This window comes from Lissotriton vulgaris, chromosome 1_1 (assembly GCF_964263255.1).
Source record: "Lissotriton vulgaris chromosome 1_1, aLisVul1.2, whole genome shotgun sequence".
NCBI classification, from domain to species: domain Eukaryota; kingdom Metazoa; phylum Chordata; class Amphibia; order Caudata; family Salamandridae; genus Lissotriton; species Lissotriton vulgaris.
This window is the reverse complement of record NC_141685.1, coordinates 675,164,109-675,185,951: the sequence shown is the minus strand read 5'-3', so window position 1 is coordinate 675,185,951 and position 21,843 is coordinate 675,164,109. Positions and strand designations below refer to the sequence as shown.

Genomic DNA, 21,843 nt, shown 5'->3' with positions numbered 1-21,843 from the left:
AATCAAATTACATTTTTTAAAATACTAGAGGAAAAAACAATTCTGCAGTCTGAGACCCTGTAATGACAGGAGCATCCACCGACGGATGGAGATCCTATAACAGCAGGATGTTCAACCAACTAAAAACATCACCATCTGCCCCAACACGGAGATCCTAGCTTCACGGGACCTGATGACCTTCGTCTGAAACTTCGGAAACTCTCATTCGAAAACGAACTCTGGAACATCCAGGTAACTTCCACAATTTCAGATTGCTGTGAACCGATAAATCACTTCTCTCCAGTTCCTAGGAAGAAAGTAAAAACATCAGAGCCATAACACTGGCCTCACCAAAGACATATTATAGCTAGAACAATGTCATAAGGTAGGGAAAAACATCTTGTATTCAACAATCCATCAAACATGATAAACTTGCAAATAACTTAATGCAGATAAAGACATATAAATGGGTGGGACAATCCTTGGCACTGTGTCCTTAATAGAATTGAAAATTCTTGTTAAGAATGCTAGAAAATTTTTCATTCTATGTCCGGCCCGAAGGCTCTGATTATGCTTGTTTAAAGTTGAGCCACCACCTCATAAGCAAAATAGGTTTATAATAAAAAGACCAATGTAGATTCTGTCAACCAATCGGGCGCCTTTAGAATATCTTTTAAACTAGAACCCAAAGCAAATTATTTGGAAGCCATTTCCTCTCGAGTTGAGTGGGGGCCAAAAACTGAGGTATCAATACTGGTCTTAGCCATAAGCCATCGCATCCATCTGGCAAGAGTGGCCGATGCCACTGGGCGAAAAGGCGTCTGCAAGGCATTTAACAAATTCCCACCCGCCCATATTCGTACTAAACTCAGCAGTACTCACCTCATAATCCTTCAGGCAATGCATCATGTAAAGCTTAGAATTATCATGAAATGCAAGCTAAGAAACCAATCCTGGAATTACATTTGGCCCAACAAGAAATTGAGAAGGTAACACCCTCAGGAGAAAAAATTCTCCTTGCCACATCAAGGGTTCGCACATCAAACCCACATTTACAAGAAATTAAAGATAAGAGCATGGTCAATTTGGCAGACAATAGCTTCTGTGACCGATATTTATTGTCTGGGCAAGAGTCTAAAAATCTCAAGACTATTCTAACATCCCATAAAACAAGTATATTTAGGAAGAGCGGTCTTTACTATACAGATACCCCTTACAATTTACGCGCTATTGGGTATTTGCCCACCGGTTTCGCATCAATAGGCAATTAACCAGCCGAAATAGCAGACCTAAAATTGTTGACAGACCGATATGCCATGCCTGCAGGGACAAAGGAGAACAAACAATTTATGACCTAACTACAATCCACTCCAACAGGATCTGCACCCCCGCTCATGGCACCAGCGTCTCCAAGCTGATGCATACAGCTTGTGAGTGCTCAAGGACCAAGCTTTACTGATTAAAGCATTAGCCTCCTGCGAAAATCCTAGGAGACTCATCTGTCCCAGAAACTCATTGTGCCACTAGAGAGAGGCGTTATGGGATCAACCGATGCAGAAGGTTCCATGGATCCAGAAGGAGGTTCCAACGGAAAGGAATCCGAATCAGACTGGCACAGGCCATCTCTACAATTACCAGAAACCACGCTTGTGCTCTCCAAAACAGAGTCACCAAGATCGGCTCTGCTCTTTGGTGTCTCAACTGACTCAAAACCCTGGGGATCATCATGAATGGGGTAATGGCATAGCACACACCAGGAGCCCAGTCCTGGAGAATTGCATCTGTGGCTTGGACTTCCGGGTCCAAACGCCAGATGAAAAACCTCAGGAGTTGCCAGTTGAGGCGAGATGCAAAAAGGTCCATCAAACAGGGACCCTCAAAGGTGGTGAAGCACATGGAATACTCATGGACGGATCCTCCAGTCACTGAAGTTCTGAGGGTGACAGGACTGCCAGTCTGCAATGGTATTGTACTGCCCCAGGAGATACTCTGCCACCACCGATATCCAATGTTGCAGACACTGATATCCGATGTTGCAGACAAAATTGCCAAATATAATTGGCACTCTCCACCAGAAGGCGGAATCTCGGCGTGCCCAACTTGTTCACGTAATGGACTGCCGAGATATTGTCCATATCAAGAAGTATGCAGTAATCTGACCTCTCAGTGGAGAGACTGCGAATTGCAAACCAACCCACCAGGAATTCCAAGCAGTTGATGTGGAGCTCCAGCTCCGCTTTGGACCAACGACCCATGGTCGCAACAGGACTGCATAGAGCATCCACAACCCCACTGGCTGTCATTGGACTCTATTATTTTCACCAGAGTCGTGCCAAGAAGCACCTTGCTATTCCAGGCTTCCATGTGGTCCAACCACCACGACATCTCCTACCTCACCTCTTCCGAAAGCAGAACCTGCTCTGAGTAATTGAGGCCCTTCCTGAGAAGCTGCATGTTGAGTTTCTGAAGGGCGCACTAGTGAAGGGGACCAGGGAATATGGCCTGGATCGATGAGGCTAACAGGCCTACAATGCAAGCTATCGACCTCCAGAATAAAGTCTGCCTGCTCAGTCAACCTCATTTTTTACTTGATACCCCGGACCTTCTGGGGAGGAAGAATTAGTTGGGAGAGGAGAGAGTCCACCTGAAAACCCAGCAACTCTAATCATTCGGAGGGAGTCGGGACCGACTTCTGAGTGTTTATGATGAAGCTGAGATGTGGAGGAGGAGAATCATTCTTTCCAAGTGTGTGAGTGCCAACTGAGGACATTGGGCTATGATAATTATGTTGGGCATAGGAGAGGACCAAAGGGGGGGACCTTGTATTCGTAAAAACTACCTTGTTCGAGAATCTGGATAAAACTCCTGTGAGGCGGAAAAATGGGACTGCTGAGATAGGCGTGCTTTAAATCCAGCGGATCCATTTAATCCCTCTCTTGAAGAATAGCCCTTAAGAGATGGATTAGACCATCTTGAAATGGTGGTAAACAATCCAACAATTGAAATCCTTCCGATTCAACACCAAGCGAGACCCGCCTCCATCCTTCTCCACCAAGAAGGTGCAACTGAGTGTGGAAAAGACACCTCTCTCCGCAGGGGAGCATGAACCTCTAAGAAAATACAGTCTTGCTCTTGTTGGGTAAAATACATTATGGGAGGTGGGAGGCCTGCCTCGGGGAATTTTGAAACTCCAGATTGTAACCCTGTGCAGTCTCTAGAACACACAAGTCTTGTGTAATACTCTGCCAGTTGTGTAGGATTAACCTAGGTCTGCCCCCCAGCAGCACTTTTAAAAGTAGAATTAGTCTCACCTGTAGCACCAGACTCTTTGGAAGAGCCTTACGCCCATCCAGATCGTCCCTTACAGAAACGGATTTTGTAGCTCGTGGGTGAGAGAAATCAAAGGTAGAACTGTTGGAGTAATCTTGGTATCCACCCCCACTTGTTTGATAGAAACCTGGCTGTGGGTCTTGGTAAAAACCATAGCTGACTGCTCGCCCTAGGATGAACTGGGCTCGGCCAAAAAGTGGGCAAAAGACTTGATAGAGTAATCTCTAAGCCTTTTCCAAGTTACTGAAAGTCGCCACAAACTTCGATAGTTCTTTCAGAAAGGGGTTTCCCACAGCAAACCCTGAGCCACAGGTCCTGACTCTGACGATGCGAGCTCAGTGAGCTTTGGGTCGAGCTTAAGGAGGATGGACTGGTGCCAATCGCTTGATCTGGCACAGTTTGCGTTTCCCGGTTGGCAAATAGCCTTTTTGGCCCAACCGACGAAGTCCAGATCAAACGGGGGTCGCGGACTCTTTGGAATGATAACCTACCTCTAAAATTTTGGCTAGGGGCCCAGACATGTCCAGAAGTTTATTTTGGCATCTGCACCAATCTCTATCATTACCTTTCTTCGGATTTGTAGATTATTTTTTTAGGTAGGTAACTAGGGTGGGATCCACCTCAGGGTTTGTCGGTGACTTTGCCTGGAAGTTTTGGTCTGGGCATTCAGATCGTAGCCATACCCTGACTTCCCTGACTAATATACATTTGGACATTATCCATCACCTCGGGTGGAGGGAGCCATATTGTAGACTTTCGGTGGATAATCTCAGCAGGCTCAAAGGTAAATACCTTAGCCTGAGGTGTGACTCAGCGTGGCAACACTTGTGTTTGCACTTACTAAAGACAGGTACGTCATTGTGGTCTGAACTCTGGCATGAAGTAGAACTGGAATCATCCTGCCTCATGTCGGTGACTGGGGGGGCAGGTGGAGTGCTATAATCATTATCTTTCGCCAAACAACTGGCCAACCTCTTTAAAACTGCAGCATGTGAGCCCTTAGGGGTTCTCTCACCAGTTTTGGCTTGGGAAGTCGCTGACCACCCCCAATGTGCAAATCGTGAGTTGGCAGCCATCCTTGCTTCTCCGCGTACCCACAAAGGTGTTGCTTTAGGGGTTCGATGCCCCCCTACCCCCCCCCCCAGGGCCTTGTTCACAGCACGCTGCACCACAGAATCAAGCGTGTCGACAAGGTCTTGCTCCAAAGACCCATCAGGTTCATCACAATAATACCTATCCGCATAGTAGGCAGACATTTTTTAAATTCTGTGCAGCAAAGTAAAAGAGCCTCAGGGAGGGGAATAACACCAAAGGGCAGGAGGAGGATATGGCCATGCCTCCAATCGGGAGCAACTCTGCGGTTAGTAAGTAAAACGAACCCAAAGTGCAGGTCAAACAAAGCTACCAGGAAAAGTTCGAATATTGAGGGAGGACCTGCAATAACTCTAGGCAGAGCCTATGAAAATGTTCCAACCCTGTAGCATACACCTGGCCACCAGGGCGTAGACGGGGAGTCAGAAAAACGCAGGGCAGAGGCAGAGAGACTTAAATGAATCTCATTATGTCCGATATTTGCCTGTTCGCATGGAAAGGCAAAGAATGTCTGGTGCTCCTGTGCGCAAGCTGCCCAAACGTTGCAATGGCAAGAGGACAGCGTGACAATCAGTTGTGCCTCCTCACTCCCCTTCTCCCTCTCCACACAAGTGAATGGTGAGGGTGGAACGCCACCCTTGCGGGAGGAAAAGCACTCCCTTGGCCCTCACCAGAGCACATGGACTGCAACGCGCATAGTGGTCACAATGAGAGCAAGCTAATTGCTCTAAACTAGCAATCGATAACAAAGGCGCTTGATGGCAGAGGCATGCTGCATGCAACATAAGCCCACAATATAGAATTTCCATTAACATATCAAATATCAAAATTCAAGGAATTAGCTGGCTGCGAAGCAACAAAGAAAGAGGAAGCTGTGTTGCTAAGGTTATATAGGGCCCAGTCTCTATGGTTGATCAAGTGACTGTGAAGGGGTCATGGGAAATGTAGTAGTTTTAATTTGATTTAACATAAACCGCCAGCAGAGGTTATTAGTAAAGAGTATTGTTTGGTATGAAGTTCGCCATCAAAAATCAATGGACCACTTATGTTTCACATATTGTCACCACTCAGTAAAAGTATTTAGTTAAACTTATTCTCCAAGCTTCTTTTGAATTTGATATATTTTTAATCATCCAATTGTTGTAATCTTTTATGATCTATATTGATCGAAATAAAGATTGTAAACGAAACGAAATACCGATAGTATTGTTGATTTTGTTATTTACTATAAATTGTTTCTTTTCGCTTAAATAGTGTGTGCTAAGCATTTTTCCTTTCAATCCTATAGGGTGTTTTGGAAGCATATTTGGCTTGATGGGTGTATATATTTATGATGGAGAACGCATTTCGGAGAGTGGATTTTTTCAAGGATATAACAAACTTACGTGGATAGTTGTATTATTGCAGGTACTTTTCTTTTACAATTACAGTGGAAGTCATTTTGGATTAAGTACTAGTTGAACGTTTAAAACAGGCTTTATGTTATTACATTTGCATGGGCACAAATATAACATATGGCATACCATCAGAAGACTGAAATGTTGGGGTTTGAGCAGTCTGCCAGGACGATGAATCAAGACCTGACCTAAGCCAGAGCCAAGAGCCCCTCTGGTGCCACAATGTAAAATGTCTTTTTCTTGTTACAGCTGTCCTTCTGCCAGTGCGGGATCTGAAATCTCATTTGCATCACATGTGACTTAAGCATAGAAAGTCTGTCTGTTTAGAAGGCACTTTTAGTAGGATATTAAGGGATAAGACATCTGGTCAGTCAGTCTTCTGTGCCATTTGGTACTGTAGCTGTCATTGTAGAGACGTGAGCACATTAAAACAAGCCAAGAAGATCCTAGTATTTCGACTGACTGTGCTTGAAGAGAAAAACGAATTTGATCCCTGCTGTGCATTTCACACTCTGACATACACATTTTGCTGTATGTTTATTACAGAATGAATTCCTCATTTGTGTGTAATATGTAAGGTATTAAAATTGCCTTTGTCTTAGACTCCAATGAGATAATGCCTAAGTGGTTGTTGGGTATCATCACATTTACATCATGGTTCCTACATTAAGGATGATCCATTTTTTGAATAGTCAATTATTCTATGCCTAAACTGTATCTGATGATGTGAATCAAGTGCACACTTTCTCCATCATTTGGGTTGCAAATTTCAATAAATAATGACAAGAATACTGAAATAATGGCACAAAGATTGATTATTAATTATCATCCTCCTTCATGTCAGTCGCTATAGCAGCATAAATCTTAGAAATGTACACTACACAAAAAAACTTCTAACGACAAATCCCGACACCATACCACTTTTCCTTCTTTCTGTGCTTGACCTCTTCTATATTTTAGTGTATGGCCATGGGCTTCAGTGTCCGATACATTCCCAATCAATACCAGCCCACAATTATCTCTTATACTCTGAATAATCATTAGTTGCTCAAAAACTACTGATCGGATTTACACCAAATCATAAAAAGCATTGTTACTGCATCAAGATCTGGCTTTCTGCCAAATTTGGTGTAAATCCGTTCAGCAGTTTGTGCTCTAGCTATGTCTAAGGTTTCTATGGAAAAATGAATGGGGAAAATACGTTTAGGACTCCCTTTTTTTTTTTCTCCGCCCCCGCTTAATGCATGACCCCTAAACTTTCCATGCGCAAACTAGTAAAGAGTAGCACTTTTTTGGAAAGTTTCATGGAGATTTGTCAAACAGCGCCAAAGTTATGTGCAATTTAAAAAATTGATTATTTTTGGAAACACGATCCTAACTATACCTACCCTGTGGTGCCTGCCACTAGGTAGGTATAGTTAGGATGCCAACACTTAAACCAGGAAGTGTTGGCTGCCATTTTGGGACTCAGGCTCATTCGAATCCCAAACAAAAATCTGAAAAAAAGAGAAGTGGCAGGATAGGAATCCCCTGACCCGCGAGGCCTGGAGCCCTAAGGGACCCTTCCAGGGCCAAAAAGCATGATTTTTATTGAGATTTTTGCAGTAAAATCACAGCAGATTAGCAAAATTTGTGGCAAATATTGAAAATAAAAATAATAAAAAACAATTGCAAGCTTCGGGTGCTTCAATTCAATGTATCCCCGGGTAGGACAGGTCCAGGGGGCATGAGGGTGTGTTATATATTTTTTTTAAAAGAAGGAAGGCACATGGGGCACCCTCCAAGGGTTCTTGGTACCACCACCTCACTGGGCTTTTATTTAATATGGGAGCAGGCTGTGCAGACCTCCCTCCATTGGGTTAATTGATCCCCAGCGACCACCACCTACCCAAAGCTTTTTAATAATAGTGGAGTGGGGCAGTGCATACCCCCCTCCCTAGACTTTAATATGCCCCGGTGACCACCACCTCCCCAAGGCTAAATACACAATGATGCCAGGGGGGGTCACGCATATTTGAAACTGTCAGGGGAGCCGCACAACCTCCCTCCCAGGCCATACACGGCCATGGAGACCACTGCCACCCGTTGGCTGGCCCAGGCTAATCCTCCTGAATCCATTAATGGGCATGGGGACTGCCCTCATGAGATAGCTGTTTGCTTTCACTTGGCGGGGCTGTGACGGCTCCTGCCAAGCAAGAGCAAACACTAACTCCACTCCCAGCAAGCGAGAGCTGTCAAAGTACTCCCGCTTGCTGGGACCGGAGTTGTCTTCCGTTTTCCTGCCTGCTGTCATGCGGGCAGGAAAACAGTTGCAAGATTGCTTGCGCACGCAGGGCGCTGCATATTTAGCAGCTCCCTGCATGCAGGAGCAATACCAGCTCCTGCAGGAGGTGGGGAGCCAGCTGGGACCGCAGGGCAATAAGGCCCCCTCCCGTGGAGGAGCCGTCCCTGCTCTCACACCCACTCATACAACTACTCATAGACCCACTTAGAGATTCATGCACTCACTCAGACTGACTCCCACACTCATGGAGGCACTTGCAAACCCACTCAGACACTCTCACACACAGACCGACTCAGACACTGACGCACCTACTCAAACACCCAGTGACACACTTCTGCACTCGGTCAGCCAAACCCTCTCAAAGGTTACAGTTAGGAAATACAATCAAAAAAACCTTAGAAAGGTTACAGAGACTTTACAGTTAAGCTCAGATTTCACTTGTACAAAACCGGCATAATTCAGCAGTTATAGTTACCTGAGCTAAATATAACTTATGCCCCTCAGTGCACTACTTATAACCTCACAGATTACATTACTCAGGATATGGTCAGTGATATCACTAATGACATCTCAAATGGCATCACTGATGCCCTCCGCAACAGAACCACTCATGCACCCACTTACCCCATATAAACTTTCAGACACCTGCATAACTACTCACATACCCATTCACAGACCAATACATGTACTCACACAACCACTCATTCATCCATAGAGACCCTCACATACCCGCCCACTCATTCACACAGCCACACACTCGCCCATACAGCTACTCACATACACACGCGCTTTTTCACCAATGCAGCCACTTACACACCCACCCATACAACCACACCCATAGCCATTTACTCACCCATACAGCCACTCACTCACCAATACAGCCATGCACACAGCCAATCACTCACCAATACAGCCATGCACACAGCCACTCACTCATACAGCCATGCACACAGCCACTCACTCACCAATACAGCCATGCACACAGCCAATCACTCACCAATACAGCCATGCACACAGCCACTCACTCATACAGCCATGCACACAGCCACTCACTCAACCCACTCAGACCTGAAACCATACAGTAACACAGCCACACACAATATATGTTTGAAACAGGATCACTCTGTAGTACACCTATAATACTAAGTTAACTTTTGTAGTAGCTTAGTATATATTGAAGGACTGGGTTCTTTAAGACCCAGCGGTGCCAGGGCACAACACCTGAAACCTTCGTGGGTAACCTGCTCCGGCGTACGAATCACAGAGACACGGGACACTTCCTTCGACGTCAAAGATTCAAGGTTTATTTACTGCAGGGAACACAGAGATCACGGCAAGTACACAGCGTGCAACTTGGGGAGACTGCTTCAAATTGGTTCTGTGGATCGCTCCTTTTATACAGTTTTTACCCATAGGCTTACATTGAACACAAAAGTTTACAACCCGGTTCCCACCATTATCCCCCAGAGGGGTCGCTTTGGTCACTTTGAAACACACGAGGTCCGGAACATAAGTACGGAAACATTTGGCGGTTCCCAACTGTAAAAACCATCTTCCCACCATTAGCAAATTCCAATCAGCAGTAAAACAGATCGAAATAGGAACAAAGACAGGTGCAGAGGAAGACGGAGACAGTGGGGAGATCGGAAAGGGTGTAAAAGGGGAGGTATCGGGAAACACGAGATACAGGCATCAAAGGGACGTGCCTAATGAGATGCACGGCTGAGACAATAAGTCCGTGCGGCAAGATGAGCCTCGAGCGGCGCCATCTGCCTTACAGTAGCAACCCCCTCGTCATAAAGACACCCACAAAGAACATGTGTCTTCCGCAAATATCTTGGGAGTCCCAGGGTCGCGAAGCGGACATCGTCCGTTCGCTGGCTACTTGAGGGCAAGAGACAAAATGGATGCCGTATCTAAGATGGAACCCGTGGGTACAGATGAAAAACCCACATAACAAACGAACGGTTTAAGTTAGCACAGCGAAACTGCGCCCACTTACTAAACTCGTCATTTGCGGTTCATAGATACCAGACTCGACTATATTCGTGCGAGTCGAAAACACCACTTACAATCGTCACGGAACCTCAGACGCTCCTTTTGCCCTCATGTAGGCAAGCACTAGTCGGAATCATATTCGATATTCATCAGACCATCGAGATGTTGCTGCAGCATAGCTCTGTCCAACCGAGTCCCCTTGGTAACAGGTGGTTGTCTCATACACATTGTAGCACAGAGGCCACATAAGGCAGGACCACACTGCACACAAAGGCAACACGTGAACAGGAACACTACAACGACTCCGATGATCATCAGAATCTTCCAACCCCAAGTCGACATCAGGCCCCAAAACCATCCAAGTAGCGTCCAATCCCCTACATCCACGTGTATGGATTCGGAGATCTTATGCAACCTCGAGATGGCTTGATAGACAGTAGGAGCATTATCTGGAATGAAAATGCAGCAGCTCGAATGGATCACCTTACATACCCCACCTCGATCTGCTAAGATGACATCTAAAACCATACGGTTTTGTAACGTCATAAGTCTCTCCGCCTGAAGTTCGGTGGTGATATTACCAAGGGCACTGGCAGTAATATTAGCTGTCGATTCTACCACTCGAGTCAACTGTCTCAGGTTCCTACTATTGACCATAGGTCCCCAAAACGGGAGGAAACCCTTGAAAAAGTCTCCTGCCTCTTGACCGGCAGTATCCTCTTCACTAATTACGCCTCGCACAACTCTAGTCTTATGATAATCGGCATCTACAGTGAACGTCGGAGGCAACAGATTTGCAATAAAACATGAGCCCATGAAGTCAGCGGGCAACCATGTGTATGCACGATCATAACAGATAAAGTATGTACCCTTGGCAGCCAGAAACACAGGGGACGAGGACATCGGCAGAATGTAATTTTCAGTGCAAGCACTTGCTCCAAGTCGGGCTTGTGATCTTCGGCCACGACCCATAAGACAAAAATTACCAGTGTGGGGTACGACCCATATCGGAGGCGAGCTTTTAAGCTGCTTTTCGCTAGTGAACACACTATATTCACCTCTGCTTAGGACTCTATAGGCCTGTACCTCTTCTTCGGGAATAAGCGAAGGATCATAGATCTCACTATCTAAATCCTCTATTGCTATCGACAAAGGTTTTTGATACGAGGTAGGACCAGAGTAGGGGGAACGTGGTTCTCGAATGGGGTGGAAACCCAGTGCGCTTCGAAACATTGTTTGAAATGCTCGAGCTGACCCTTGGGAACTATACGGTAACACCAGATATGGAATTCCCTTATCCGTAGTATGTGGCATCAACCCACACACCCAACAATTAGTAGTGTTAACCACTAACTGATGCTGATGGAGGAGCTGAATAAAGGAATTGTTGCAGAATTCTACACGTCTAGCCTGCTCGTGTTCCGGTAACATGTGAAAGGAATGGGGAGAAGCAGTAGAGGTAAGATTAGGGTAAGGAGTAGGAGTAGGTGTAGCAGGTAAGAAGTAAGACATCGTGTAATACACCCCACCCGCCAATAATGCAGAAGCAGTCAAAAACAATACAAACAGTTGGAATATGAAACATTTGGTACGACTGAGTTGCTGCAGCTTGAATCTGTGGACTTGAGCCCCCTCTAAATCATTCAGCTTCGAGAATGCCATTCCCTACGACCGTCCGCAACGTTTCTTGACGCACTTCGTTCTGTGCAGCAATAGTCAATCCCTAGGAGTTCCTAGGAACCGACGGCCTTTAACCTAGCGTCAAGACCTACTGTCCAGAAGGAAGTACGCGCGCGGCCCTACGGCCTTCAATGCACAATATGTACGTATACAAAAACAAAGTCTCTCAGCTGTAAAGGCAAAAAGTATAAGGAATGAAGCTCCATATATGTACAGAAATAATTACAGTAATACGAAAGTTCAAAACTGATCACGGAAAACGGGATAATGCAGTTGTCAATACAGCAAGGCAAGATCTTTTTATTTGTCCTTAGTGCGAGATCGCAAGAAGTATTGAGTTTTCCCAGGACGTGTCTGCTCGTCGAACAAAGGATCCGTTGAAGAGACAGCGTCCTGCTGATCAGTTGAGTGTTCTGGTCTTGAGTCTTTTGATGCTAATTGTTCAACAGTGTCTTTCTGCTGCGCTGAGGATTCTTCAACAAGCTGTGCGTCGCTAAAAGGCACAAACGCCGGCAATGTTTCTGTTTCAGATGACGCAATGCCTCTCCTTACCCACGGGTCTGCCGGCAAAGGGATGGGGACTCGCTTGGTGTGCGTAGCATGCACCCAATTCTTACGTCCCTCAAGACGAACGGCAGTCCTCGTGGCCAGGAGCACTTGATAGGGTCCGGTGAACCTCGGGTCCAGGTTATTCTTGCGTGAAAAGTTCCTTGTCACCACCCAGTCTCCGGGCTGGAGCTGGTGGCCTGGACCCTCTGTCTGCGTCGGCAATGCGTCGTAAACCTGTTGGTGAATTAACCTCAGTTTAGCAGTCAAGTCATGTAGATAATCGATCAACATTGGGTACTCAAGATCAGAAAACATTCCTGGCCTAGGAACCCCCCACACATTCGCAGGACGGCCGAACACTATTTCATAGGGACTAAGCCCTACTCGGGAGTGTACAGTCGCCCTAGTTGACAGTAATGCTAGAGGCAAAGCGTCAGGCCACGAAAGACCAGTCGTAGCCTGAATCTTCGCTAACTTTAGTTTAGGGTGCCGTTGTACCCTTCAACCAATCCAGCTGACTGAGGATGATTGGCGCTATGGAATTTCTGATTAATTCCAAGGCCCTTACACACACTCTTCATCACACTTCCAACAAACTCACTTCCGTTATCTGACCACACGACTCTAGGCATTCCATACCGAGGAAAGTATTCCTTCAGTAGGATTTTCGCAGTAGCCAAAGCAGTATTGTCTTTGAGGGGATAGGCCTCGATCCATCGGGAGAATGCGCAAACCACAACTAAAACGTATTTCAGGTTATTGCATCGCTCCATATGGATGAAGTCCAATTGAATCACCTCAAAGGGATACGAAGGGGGAGCAAAACTGCCAGGAGGAGTTGGGGTTCCTTTGCCAGGGTTGTACATTATACACACCATACAATTCTTCACCATACGTTCAGCACATTTCGTAATGCCATCATTCTTCCATACAGCAGCCAGCAACTTGCAAATACCTTTCGCGCTAATATGTGCTAACCCATGTGCCATTGTCACAACGGCCAGCACATACGCATCCGGCAACATCCATCTTTTCTGATCCGACAAATCAATCCAACAACCATTCGCATCCAATTTTCCCGTACTTTCTTTCCACTTCGTCTTTTCAGTCTCAGTGGCCTCATTCTGAATTGCTTTCACACTCTCGATAGTATCTTCACACATACTCGATTCTGTAGGCCACCTAACCGAACTCGTCACGTACATTCGAGTGCTAAGGTTCCGGGCAGTCTCCTTAGCAGTCTCGTCTGCAAACGCATTACCACGACCAACATCATCCGTCACCTTACGATGCGCACTACACTTAACAATCGCAACTTGCGTAGGCAAAGTCAGTGCATCCAAAAGATCATTCACAAGCTGGCCATGCTGAATCTTCGTACCGTGCGACGTCAAGAAACCTCTCTCTCTCCACAATCGTCCAAAGCTGTGAGCAACACCAAACGCGTATTGACTGTCGGTAAACACATTCACGCGTTTCCCTTTCGCTAACACACATGCTCTAGTAAGAGCAATCAACTCCGCAGCTTGGGCAGAATTCTGATTCAACCTTGCAGTCTCAACAACAGTATTCAATGTTACAACAGCATAAGCAGTAGTTACATCGCCATTCGGCAACTTAAAACATGACCCATCCACATACAGAGTGCCATCCGGATCTTCCAATGGGGTGTTTTTAAGGTCCACTCGACCTTTTGTTTCCTCTTCAGTCCTCAAGTAGCAGTCCTGTTCTGCTACTTCATCTGACTCTGTGCTAATTGGTAACAAGGTTGCCGGGTTCAGAACGTTACAACGTTTTATCTGAATGTGGCTTGCCAAGAGCGTCAATTCGTACCCAGACAACCTCGCACTCGTCAAGTGCTGAGTTTTCGTTTGATTCAAAAGAGTATCGACTGCATGCGGAACCATCACCGTAAGCATATTATCCATGACCAATCCTGCTGATTGTCGGATGGAGACCGCAGCTGCCGCTGTTGCTCGTAGACAACTCGGCAACGCTCTAGCTACTGGGTCCAAGGTCGAGGAAAAATATGCACATGGACGTTGCTTACCACCAAAAGGTTGCGTTAAGACACTCAAAGCACAACCTTCCCTCTCGTGAACATATAACGTAAACGGCTTACTGTAATCAGGGGTACCTAACACAGGAGCCGAACACAATGAATCACGCAGTTCAGAAAAACTTTTCTGACATTCTTCCGTCCATGGTAAAGGAGTTGAAACATCCTTGCACGTAAGAGCCACCAATGGTTTCGCTAGCAATGAAAAATTTGGAATCCATTGCCTGCAGTACGACGTGATACCTAGAAAGGCACGCACATCTCTTTGGGTTTTTGGCACAGCCATTCGCGCAATCGCTGCAATTCTCTCTGGGGTCAATCTCCTTCCCTCCTTTGACAATAAGTGACCTAGATAGGTTACTTCTTGACAACAATATTGGAGTTTAGAAGGTGACACCTTGTGATTTAACTCACAGAGATGTTGCAGCAACGACACCGTAGCAATTTTGCAAATGTCCTGAGTATCAGCAGCCACCAATAAGTCGTCGACGTATTGGATCAAGGCCGCACCAACCGGCAACCTAAATGCATCCAGTTGACCCTTCAAGGCTTGACTGTAAATAGATGGACTTTCACAGTAGCCCTGAGGAGCGCGTTTGAACCGGAAGCTGCGTCCACCGAGAGAGAAACCGAAAAGGTCCCTGCTCTCTTCGGCAATCGGGATGCTGAAAAACGCATTTTTCAAGTCAATCACCGAAAACCATGATGCAGAAGCTGGAATCAGAGTCAGTAGCGCCGTGATATCAGGCACAACAGGAAATTGAGGAACCACAATTTTATTTACCTCCCGTAAATCGATAACAAAGCGATAAACAGGCAGTTTTGAAGGATCAGTACGTTTAAGAATGGGCAGCACAGGGCTGTTGCACACGTTTCCCCGAGTCTCTTCAATAACATCTTTCTCGATCAAATCATAGATGATCGCCAACAGTGCTCGTTCACCATCAAGGGAGATACGATATTGGGGAATACGTGGCAGCCGCACATTAGATTTCAACTGAACAACATAAGGGGAGATATCAAGCAGGCCCACGTCATTCGGACCTGTTGCCCACAAAGACGCAGGAAGAGAACTCAATTCCGGTGGGAGCTTATCGAGGGACAAATACATGGGAGAGACTACCCTCTCTCCTAACGTAAGCTTTACACCCGCAGGAGAACAATACAGAGTTGCGTACAAACGTTTAAGCAAATCCAGGCCCAAAAGATTTTCGCCACAACCCGTGGTTAAAATCAACGGAGCTTCTAGCTCACGTGGCCCAATTTGAAGGGGCAAAGGGCGCGAAACTGGATTGCTAACAGGGGCGCCAGAGAATCCAACGGAAACATTTGTTAAGCCAGACAAAGGTGCGCCAGGGAGTTTCGAATACATGATAGAACTTTTCGCTGCACCAGTGTCCAACAGAAAAGGCTCAACGACGCCCGATGTAGCAACTGCGACGTAAGGCCCTCTCTGATCAACCGGAACTGATACCACTCCCTCTCCTTGTCTTTGGCTGTCCTAGTAATTACTGTCGTCAATTCCCTGATCGACGTAATAATCGTCCACATTATACTGCGCAGATCGTCCTTGCGATGATCCACGTTGATCGAAACAATTATTAGAATTGGATGAGTTATCTGAGCGATCATTCTGAGCACCACGGCCTCTACCACGGGATGTTTGCTGCAAACCACCACGACCTCCTCTAGTTGAGTTACCACTATTGCGTTCGTTTAAAACAGGGCAATTGAATTTAATGTGTCCCTCCTGTCTACAATAAGCACATTGATTGTACCCTAACGAGGATCTTTGGGAGGAGGAATCGTTACGGGTTTGGGATCTGTTTGATTGTGGCTGTGACCTATTCTGTTGCGAATTATTCTGATTTGACCGCGGAGGATACGCTTGTTGCAACAACACTTTAGTTTTTAGCTCTTTCGTCTTTTTATCAGCACGGTCAATCTCTTCTTTCTCTCTATTCTCATAGTATTGTGCCGTAGCCAATATCTGAGCCGAAGTAGAAACGGCCCATGCACTTTCCGAATTTCTCAATTTATTGCTCAAATCGGGCAATAAATTCGAAACAAATTTATCCACAAACAACCTTTGACCACCCTCCGTGCCCATATCCTGACCACTATGGTCGATGAATGCTTCCTCGAACCTCGTAAAGAAGTCGGAAACACTCTCATCTTTCTTCTGCTTACAGGCTGACAACTTGTCCCAATTCACCTTCATAGCTGGCATAAGAGTTTTCATTAATGTTATTATTCTTTGAGGGAGAGCAGCAATCAACTGTTCAGGCTTAGCGCCACCAACTTGCAACCCATCTGCCGCTACAATGGCCGCCCAATCACCACCTAGTTCATTTGCGTGATCTTCCTGACGAATCTTAGCCCATACCGGTTGCGGTACGACATTGCCAAACAACATGTCGATATCGGCAAGATTCATTATCGTAGCATCTACGAGCTGCGATAATTCTTTGTAATACCCTGCAGGATTTTTGCGAGGGTCAGGCAAAGATTGCTTCACCTGCAACACTTCCGATCTTTTCCATGGGAGATGTATCCATACTCTCTGGAAATGCGGCGGAATAATAGGAATAGCAGTAGCATCGCCTGGCATCCACACTGGTGGAACTTCCCGCATAGGGTATTGGCCAGACTCGTCTGGTTGTTTTTCAATATCCTCAACAAACAATGCATGAGGGATGGGAGCGGGACGAAGAGATAGCAATCGTTCAACAGCACGTCGAACGTTAGTATCCACTATCAGCCCATTTGCGAACTGAAGCTGGAGATCAGACAGAGCGGCGAGCACCTTGTCAGGCGCATCAGCCGCTATTTGATCATAAAGGAACTTACACATTTCATTAAACACATATCTCTGGGTTGGCACATTGAATTGACAGAATGTTTCGAGAACAACACGGGGTGGACTTCTCTGAGGATTTACCATCCAACCCATCGCCATATTATATAGCGCAACGCGTTCTCTGTTTCCAGGAAGCTGACTACGTCTCTGAGGACCATCGGAACCAGCGGACCCATGAACAGGTCAGAGCGAATGAAAGAAGCTAGCCGCAAGAGGAGAATTGCGACTACGAGTAGAGGGAGAAGAATAAGACACAGGGCTAACAAGAGAAGGAGTAGAAACAGTAGCAACAGCAGGGGTTAACAAAACAGGAGCAGTAGCAAGAGCAGTAGCGGGAACAGGAGTATATGGAAGCGGAGGAGCAGTAGGAATAGAAACAGACAAAGGAACAGGAACAGTCGGAAGAACGGGTGCAGGTTGAGGAACAGGCGGAGGAGGAATAGGTGGAAGAACAGGTACGGCAGGGACCACAGGAGCTGCGGTACCCTGTACGTACGGAGGCGGCGACTTCATAAGATAAGACATTAAGGGATCCTCAACTGGCTCTTCCTTCTTTTCCGACTCCGTTGGTAAAGCGGGGTAACATTTATCTACAGTCATACGCTGTAATCGGTCAAACACTTCCTTATCCTTAACCTCCTTATCTCGCTGAAATTGCTCCGCTTTCTTCACTATGGTAGCAACATTATCTCGCTGACTACGTTTATTCTGTCTGATTTCTTTCTGTCGGGCTTCTTTGCGCCACAACCGAAAAGCATCAAACATGGCCGGCCTTGACTTTCTTTCGAACAATTTAATCTCTAGATTATCTAAGATCGGGGCCTCGAAGCTACCATGAGGTGGCCAACGAAGGTCGCCGTCCTTTTTCGTGTATTTAATCCAGTAATCGTTAAAGGTAACTGGGCCTAGCCCATGCTTACTATAGAGCTCATACGTGGGAGTTCCAACCGGAGGTATCGGACATGAGTCCTCCAATCGGGAATCCATACCACAAGGCCTGAAACAACTAAACAGAGTACTACGACCAGGCATCTTGCACACTAGCCGAGTTTCACAAACTTCAAGGGTTACGGGATTTACCAAGTCCCAGCAAAGAACAAAACCCTCGGTTTTTGGCGGCTGCAGTCGTCAAACAACACAACAAAGTACGCTAGCAAAGTGTCACCGACAAAAACACTCACACAGCGCTAACAACAAAAACACTCGCTAAAGTGTCAACAACCAAGAACTATGGGAGCGACCCACAAATACTTAACTCAAAGATCAATGGCGTCTCCAGGAAGGCCCGTCAATCGTCTCGCTATACCAAGGTCTACGCCAGGCGCCAAAACAGGTCTACAGTCAGGGCAGCAGTCCGTCGCAGCCGTCCGGAGGCGGGAATCTTCGCGGGAAAAGTCTTCGGGCCACTTATTTCGACAACAGGATCGATGAAGCGGAGTGCACCTTCCCTCGGAGATTTCACACGAAGTTCCTCACGATCGTCGGGCTTGGACCGGTACCACTGATGCAGCCCCACGTTGGGCGCCAACTGAAGGACTGGGTTCTTTAAGACCCAGCGGTGCCAGGGCACAACACCTGAAACCTTCGTGGGTAACCTGCTCCGGCGTACGAATCACAGAGACACGGGACACTTCCTTCGACGTCAAAGATTCAAGGTTTATTTACTGCAGGGAACACAGAGATCACGGCAAGTACACAGCGTGCAACTTGGGGAGACTGCTTCAAATTGGTTCTGTGGATCGCTCCTTTTATACAGTTTTTACCCATAGGCTTACATTGAACACAAAAGTTTACAACCCGGTTCCCACCATTATCCCCCAGAGGGGTCGCTTTGGTCACTTTGAAACACACGAGGTCCGGAACATAAGTACGGAAACATTTGGCGGTTCCCAACTGTAAAAACCATCTTCCCACCATTAGCAAATTCCAATCAGCAGTAAAACAGATCGAAATAGGAACAAAGACAGGTGCAGAGGAAGACGGAGACAGTGGGGAGATCGGAAAGGGTGTAAAAGGGGAGGTATCGGGAAACACGAGATACAGGCATCAAAGGGACGTGCCTAATGAGATGCACGGCTGAGACAATAAGTCCGTGCGGCAAGATGAGCCTCGAGCGGCGCCATCTGCCTTACAGTAGCAACCCCCTCGTCATAAAGACACCCACAAAGAACATGTGTCTTCCGCAAATATCTTGGGAGTCCCAGGGTCGCGAAGCGGACATCGTCCGTTCGCTGGCTACTTGAGGGCAAGAGACAAAATGGATGCCGTATCTAAGATGGAACCCGTGGGTACAGATGAAAAACCCACATAACAAACGAACGGTTTAAGTTAGCACAGCGAAACTGCGCCCACTTACTAAACTCGTCATTTGCGGTTCATAGATACCAGACTCGACTATATTCGTGCGAGTCGAAAACACCACTTACAATCGTCACGGAACCTCAATATGTTTAATAATAAACTCTTAGAAAATACCTACACCCAGAAAACCACTCGCACATCCATTGACAGGCCAATCGAGCCACTCACATACCACTGAGAAAGCAACACAGCCACTGAGACACCCACTGAGACACCCACTCACACCCTTATACAGACTACACTGCTACTATTTCTAACATATGTTATCTGAGTTGCTCTCATTAATACTACAGAAAGTATACTAATTTAGCTTATGTAGTAGCTTAGAAGATATCTTTAAATTGAACACATTCACTGAATGATGTCATGAGTGTTGTCACTGACCATGTCATGAGTGATCGTAAGCAGTGCAGTCCGGAGGTGTAAGTTACAGTTGGCTCAGGTAACTATAACTGCTGAGTTTTTTTAGTTTTGTGCGAGTAAACTCTGAGCCAAACTATAACGTCCCTGTAACCTTTATTTTTTCAGTGAATATATATATATTCAATGAAAAATTAAGGTTTAAGATTAGTTATAGTTAGGAAAGCTTTGTTTATTATTTCCCTGTAAAACTAACTTAAACTACAAAAAACGTATACATTCAAAAGTTTGTTATAACTTTATAGTGATAACTTGAAGTTATAATTTATGACCCCCCAAACGTACAATAACTCATGCACCTCTGTACACAAATAGCTGATGAAAACCTCAACATTGGTATTGTCCAGAATAGGCTAACAGCCTAAACAACGATATGAACAATTGGTTAAAAAATTGAGTGCCTATTGTCTGTGAATCATGAGTTTGAAGTAAAACATGATAGGTTGAAGTCCACTATGACAGTGTAATTTAGGAAGATTCAATGGGTACACCAGTTGTATCAGTGACACTTGCCCTATGAAGTTTTTTAGCTGTTCTTTTTGGTAGTTACTGCTTAAAAACACAGTGTCGAATACGTTAAATTCCTTATCACTTAATTTTCTGTGTCATGTTTTCTCACAGAGTTGCTCTTCAGCTAATGTTCCCTTCCTGCCTAAGATTGTTTCAGAATTGTATTCTGTCCATCAGCTTTCGCCTGTACCACTTAATGTAGCAGGAAGATGGTTGCTTTATTTAAACTTCAAAGGGTTCTCAGTCCTTGCATTTTGCGGATAGAAAACACACATATGGAATGTCTGCTCTTTGTGATTTGTGTTAAGGCACCAAATCTCACTGCATTTATATATTGTGTGTTGCTCTGTGCAATAGGATGACCACGAAACAACCATCCAAGTTGTTGTTTGATACATGAACAGTTAAACTGTGAGTCTTCTTCAGAGTCAGGCAGTGGGGTATTCTTTACAAAACGGGTGGATGTTCCCTCTTCTGTGAGACAATTCATTTATAGTCTATAGTGGATGGGCCATCTGCTAAGGTTTTGCCAGAGAACATGTCCACCAAACTCTAAATACGGTTGTTTACCTTTTTCTGCCTGATTTTAGTCAGTGCTCATAACATGGGCACTCCGTCCTGAGAACCTATCTACTCCGGAGCTTAAACGGAAATAAAGGCAAAGGCTGCTGCATGAGTTTAATGTTCTGACGATTTCATGGAGCTAAATTGCATGCCCCTTTACTTGGAACGCTAATATAGTTATGTTATAAGCGTAGGAAGGAAAGCAAAGGGCAGTTGTATGAGTTAAAAGACTTGTTCCTGTACGTTTACCAAACCTGCGCAGATGTGTCTGGCTCGAAATACATCATTTGCAAAACTTGGTTAGCTTGTTAGTTTCAAAATAATTCTGTCTTTTGCAAATGTAGCAATTAATCTTGAAGACCAATGGTGACCTTATACCTTTTTATATTTCTTTTAGGCACTTGGAGGTCTTGTGATTGCAGCGGTGATCAAGTATGCTGATAACATATTAAAGGGATTCGCAACATCCTTGTCGATAATTTTGTCCACTTTGATCTCGTATTTTTGGCTCCAAGATTTTGTTCCTACCAGGTATTGGAAGCCACCAGTTTCTGCATTTCCCGAACGGTTGAAATCCAATCTTATTTACAAAACAGTGAGCCGTGTTATAATTTGCCAGCTCTTGAGGTGCATGAACAGAGAGTTTGAGTTACATTTACTTGTTTAGCTTTCCTGGGTCAGGTGTTTATTTGCATGTAAATCCTATGAAAGCTGTCCTTTCGGTTTTGAGGTCTGTCGGGAAGGTCCCATTTCTATCTGC

The 21,843-nt window shown here is 45.6% G+C and overlaps 1 protein-coding gene across 1 annotated transcript in view; it reads left to right on the top strand.

The window, feature by feature from the left end:
* SLC35A3 (solute carrier family 35 member A3) overlaps nucleotides 1-21,843 on the top strand; it is a 211,840-nt gene that overhangs the window by 174,529 nt on the left and 15,468 nt on the right. Inside the window, exons 6-7 of the mRNA XM_086954566.1 lie at nucleotides 5,690-5,808; nucleotides 21,481-21,614. Of these exons, the coding sequence (XP_086810692.1) occupies nucleotides 5,690-5,808; nucleotides 21,481-21,614 (253 nt within the window). The remainder of the gene's footprint in view (nucleotides 1-5,689; nucleotides 5,809-21,480; nucleotides 21,615-21,843) is intronic.